This window comes from Limulus polyphemus, unplaced genomic scaffold (genome assembly GCF_000517525.1).
Source record: "Limulus polyphemus unplaced genomic scaffold, Limulus_polyphemus-2.1.2 Scaffold12209, whole genome shotgun sequence".
Classification (NCBI taxonomy): domain Eukaryota; kingdom Metazoa; phylum Arthropoda; class Merostomata; order Xiphosura; family Limulidae; genus Limulus; species Limulus polyphemus.
In genome coordinates, this window is record NW_013677819.1 from 6,825 (window position 1) to 11,969 (window position 5,145).

A 5,145-nucleotide genomic window follows, 5' to 3' on the forward strand; every position below is an offset into this window, starting at 1 on the left:
CCTACAGATTGTATAATTCTGTCAAATCATGTTGACTGTAAGCCTAAAGTATTATTCACAATACCTTGCATACTTCAAGATTTAGTTGTTTTTTTGTATTCAAAGAACTCATTCTGTGTTTACTTCATTTTCATTAGATTATGCACAATGTTGTGAGCCTCCTAGGGAAGTATCAAGCTTATAAATTATGGGTATACCTGCTTCAGTTAGAAATCCGTAACTCATCTAACATTTAATTAAACATTCCTTTAAATGTAGCAAAGAGACGTGTACTTAGTAATAGGATGAGTAATAAATGTAGCAAAGAGACGTGTACTTAGTAATAGGATGAGTAATAAATGTAGCAAAGAGACGCGTACTTAGTAATAGGATGAGTAATAAATGTAGCAAAGAGACGTGTACTTAGTAATAGGATGAGTAATAAATGTAGCAAAGAGACGTGTACTTAGTAATAGGATGAGTAATAAATGTAGCAAAGAGACGTATACTTAGTAATAGGATGAGTAATAAATGTAGCAAAGAGACGTATACTTAGTAATAGGATGAGTAATAAATGTAGCAAAGATACGTATACTTAGTAATAGGATGAGTAAATCCTTCTACACATGAATGGCTAATTGTCGGGTAGAAAATATTTTTCATCAGAGTTTGTTTGATTGTTTCTCAAGTAGTAAATATATTTATCATAACAGGGAGTATTCATTGTTTCTGTTCCTTTTATCCATCTATCTGCCTGTATCCTTGTAGTATTCACCAAATGTGTTTTGGATCCTGTATTGGATAAAAAATTAAAGTTATCTTGAATTCCAGTTCTAGTTACATTTGTGACATGAATCTTGGAGGATTTTAGAAAATAGGACAGAGATTTAAATATATATTGTGTCATTACAAGTGTTCTTCTTGTTTTCTAGGATTTCCCGCTTCCGGATATCACAGCTCTTTTTTCACCCTCCCGACAAGAAGACAGAGACCGAAGTGAAGTAGCAAGCCACAAAAGAATTGACAGTGAGAGCCTTGAAGAAAATGAATATGAAGCTATTCACAAGAAACACTTCTGTCCCCAGAATTCCCCAGTAGTTGTCAGTAGTTCAGACTGTCAGAAGGTGGAACAGCAGCAGCAACAGAACAGGTCTGATGACCAGAGTTTAGCAAACCCTTCTGTATCCAGTTCAGATAAACCAGCTAGGATCGCTCTTCGTCGCACCAATTCAAGCCCAGAAATGAGAGGCAAATGGCCAGATACTTCTTCACCCCTAAGCAAGATCGATTCACCGGGAAAGATGCTGGTGATGGGAACGACATCCTCGGTGTCTCAATCTCTAAAACCTGCTGTAGATGATGACAAAAGTTTATTAACTTCCGTTCAATCCCAAAATATTGACCCCTCAGTAAAAGAATTATCCTCTGTGGACACAGCTTCAGAAAAAGAGGTTTCCAAGAAGCTCATGACACAAGATTCTAGTTCTCAGAAGGTATTGGTAGCTTCCCAGCAAGATAAAGATGTTGTAAAACAAGTTGAAGAATCTACACCGGTGATGAAACAAAGTGACTCTGAGGGGAAGCTAGAAAGAGAAAGTGGTCGCAGCTCAATGAGAAGATCACCGAGGAAAGAAGAGCGCTACGAATCTATTCCTGAAGAACCAAAGACGGGAAGCGACCAAGAATCGCCCGAAAAACTATTGAAGCATGGAATGAAAGAGAAGCTGCGATTAGATTTGAGTAACGTAAACCAACCTTCTGATCCGAACAAATCAGCAGTGAGTCCCGTTCCTCCTCACTCTGCCAGCCCATTCTTTAAAACAAGGTCTCCTCCAAGAAGCCCACCGTTGAAAGGTTAGAACTTTTACTTTGTACGTGTTTACTTAACAATAGGAAGACATTTTACAACTTAGGAAATAAATATAATAACTTTTTGTTATTTTATTAGTTTGTTATCAGTAACAACAGCGAACTGCTTTCTCTTATACAGGAAATGTGTCTCCGCCTGCAACAGGTTACCACCGAGAACGTGTACATACCATCTCAGTTATGAGTCCTGTCCAGTCTAAAAGAAGTTCCTCAGAAATGCTAAGAAAAGTATCCAGTCCTTACCGAGACATGTATCGAAGTGGTTTGAGTCCTAGGTAAATGTCATTATCGTCTCTTCCTCAATAATTTAATCCAAAGCTAGTTTTCTTTTTTATTTTCAATCAATAGTTTACTACGCTGATTTATATTCTGCATATCCTTGGGCTGTAACTGGCTTTAAGTTTGACATGTTTAAAACTGCTGTTTTCAATATATTCTGTGAAAATTCCTTGGCTAACTTCAGTTTTCACTACACAGAAACAGAAAAAAATATATATACATCCTTTTTTTTACCAATCATTTTGAAAGTTGTGCAAGTATCCTTGTGTGGCTTTGAGCAAAACTCAGAAACAAGTGTTTTTTTTTAATAGATGAATGACTAAAAAAATTTCTTTGCCCGTGTTATGTGTTGTTTTCGTAAGGATAAATAAAAACACAATATCTATATAGATTCAATTTATTCTGGGTGCGTTCTTTAATGTGTACTGCTCTGAACACTAAAACAGAAGTCAGAATTTGATATCGTTACACTGGTTTAAATTAGTCCTGCTGTAAATGTAAATAAAATAACACGTGAGTTACAAGACTTGATTCACGATTTTTTTAGGTTGTGTAAATTAGCATGTGAAACAGAGAGCTTTTCTGAAATTGGCTCTCAAGATAAATAAATATTTTAATAAAGAACTTTTCAACCAAGAAATGTTTACCATTTTTTTCAAAAACTGTTTTAAAGGAGTAGTTTATGCTCCAGCCAAAATACATGTTGTATTGATACATGTGACAAGCAGTATTGATTTTAGTACTATTTAATAGTGTGAATGCCGTAGTTGGTAGCAAGCCATTGTAGCTTTCGTTCACCCTCTTTCTACGGGCATCTTTGTTATGAGGTTTTAGTGAGTTACATTCAAAATTTAATTAACTACTTTTTTTTTCATGTTACACGATTAATTATAGCATAAAAACTGAGCTAATAATCCATATTTTAATAGTATACAAGTTTTCGGTTCTTAATTTTATAACTCAATATATTAAAAATATTCTGAATTTCCCCAAGTGTAAGAATCATGACATTTCTCTCTAGTTATCCCCTCTTCTGTATTTACTTACCACCCCTCCAAGAAGTACAAAATTTAATGTAAATTACTTATCATAATATCGTCATCACTCAGGTGAAGCATAATGTCTATAGCTTTCATTCTTATTTGGTTACAGAGCCAACAATCAGACCCCTCTACCACACCCACCCGTCACATCCTTTCTTTCAGGATTTTTCAATAGTTCTCTCTTACATTTAATATTATATTATTTATAACCAATAGGAAGGCAAAGTTTTAATCTTTCAAATGATGTATTATATTACAATGTATTCTGTACAGAGAATTGTCTATTTCACTGCCAGCTCGAGCGTCGTTCCCACGGGAAACACCTCGACTAGCTTGGATGAATTTGTAATGGCTCTTGTTGCATAGTTAGGGAAGTCAGAAAATTTGTGATAGTTTGGGACATCGTCTAGTTTTACATGTTATTTTTCTGTGTTCCTTGGTGCAATATTTAATTAAATAAAATATATATATATATAGTGCACTATTACCATTAGTATAGAAAAGTAGGGTTAAGTGTCGTTGACTGTCTACAGGAAAAAGAAAGTTCCAGGTAAGTACATTATTTATTATTATAAAAGTAATTAAAATTAAGAACAGGAAACTCTTTAGGTTAGTTAAGATCAGATTAGATAAAATAATTTAATAAAAAATTTTCACGAAGCATGCCCGTTAGCAGCTCGGAGTAGCTTGTGGGTAATGTAATTTGATGGCATAATGTGAGCTGCATATTCCCCAAGTGATCTACAACTTACAATGTCACAAATAGTAGTTAGACATGGTTCAAAGGGCAATAAACTAATAACATTTAATATAAATAAATAGATACTGTTACAAGTTTAAAGCTACTTAGAATAAATGAATGTAGTTTCATGTTACAATTTGAAGTCATTCTAGGAAGAAAAAAAGGTAGTTTAGATTTCTTTTGAGGTTTTTTTTTTTGATGGTTACGAGGTCGGTCAAATTGACCAACCCCATATAGAGTTAGGGTAGAGAATTAACAAATAAAATATAAAGTTTTACTGAAAAAAAAAAACATTTGAAATTTAGTTAGGAGGTGTTAGAGATTATGCAAATGAAATTTAAGATGAAGAAAAGCATTTTTAATCTTTACATGAAAATCACTTTGCACTCGGACTAGTAAAACAAAAATACAATATGTTCACGGACAAATATTTGGTAAAAATCTGACTTTTTTTTTTTTTCCATAAAAGACTTGTAATGTTTACTGAAAGTGTGCCAAATTTTGTGAAGATACACATATTAAAATTTAGTAGTATTGAAACTAACAACAACAAAGTGGTCACGTGGTCGGTCAATTCAACGAAATCTGTGTTGAAAGAGTTAACTGGCACCCATATATATATATACACACACACACACATTTATATATAAACAATGCATTATGGGTAAAGCTTACTTGTAAACATCATTAGGGGTCAAAGTGTGCATGCCATGACCTTTTACAGAGTAAAAGCATTTGATGTCAGAGTTATCAAATATTCATTTTACCCTGCATTACTGATTTAGCATGATAGAGGAGAGTAAAGACCATATACAATGTACAGGATACTTCCACAAAAACTGTAGATATTCATTTCAAAAGTTCTAAAGGAAACTTTTACAATTGACAAAAGTATTTTTATTCTTCACATGAACATCAACTTGTTTAATGTGATTGGTAGAAAGACGCTGATGTAACTAACACGTTGCTAGGTGTTTCCAAGTGGATTTGTTGACAGATGTTAAGTTGTAATATGATAATGTGATTGGTAGAAAGACACTGATGTAACTAACACGCTGCTAGGTGTTTCCAAGTGGATTTGTTGACAGATGTTAAGTTGTAATATGATAATGTGATTGGTAGAAAGATGCTGAAGTAACTAACCCGCTGCTAGGTGTTTCCAAGTGGATTTGTTGACAGATGTTAAGTTGTAATATGATAATGTGATTGGTAGAAAGATGCTGAAGTAACTAA

General features: G+C 33.8%; 1 protein-coding gene across 1 annotated transcript in view; it reads left to right on the forward strand.

Moving 5' to 3' along the window:
• Positions 1-2,123, forward strand: part of LOC106476943 (tuberin-like) — a gene marked incomplete at its 3' end in the record, with an annotated part of 8,653 nt that extends 6,530 nt beyond the window's left edge. Inside the window, exons 6-7 of the mRNA XM_013937557.2 lie at positions 912-1,833; positions 1,970-2,123. Of these exons, the coding sequence (XP_013793011.2) occupies positions 912-1,833; positions 1,970-2,123 (1,076 nt within the window). The remainder of the gene's footprint in view (positions 1-911; positions 1,834-1,969) is intronic.
• Between the last annotated feature and the right edge of the window lie 3,022 nt (positions 2,124-5,145).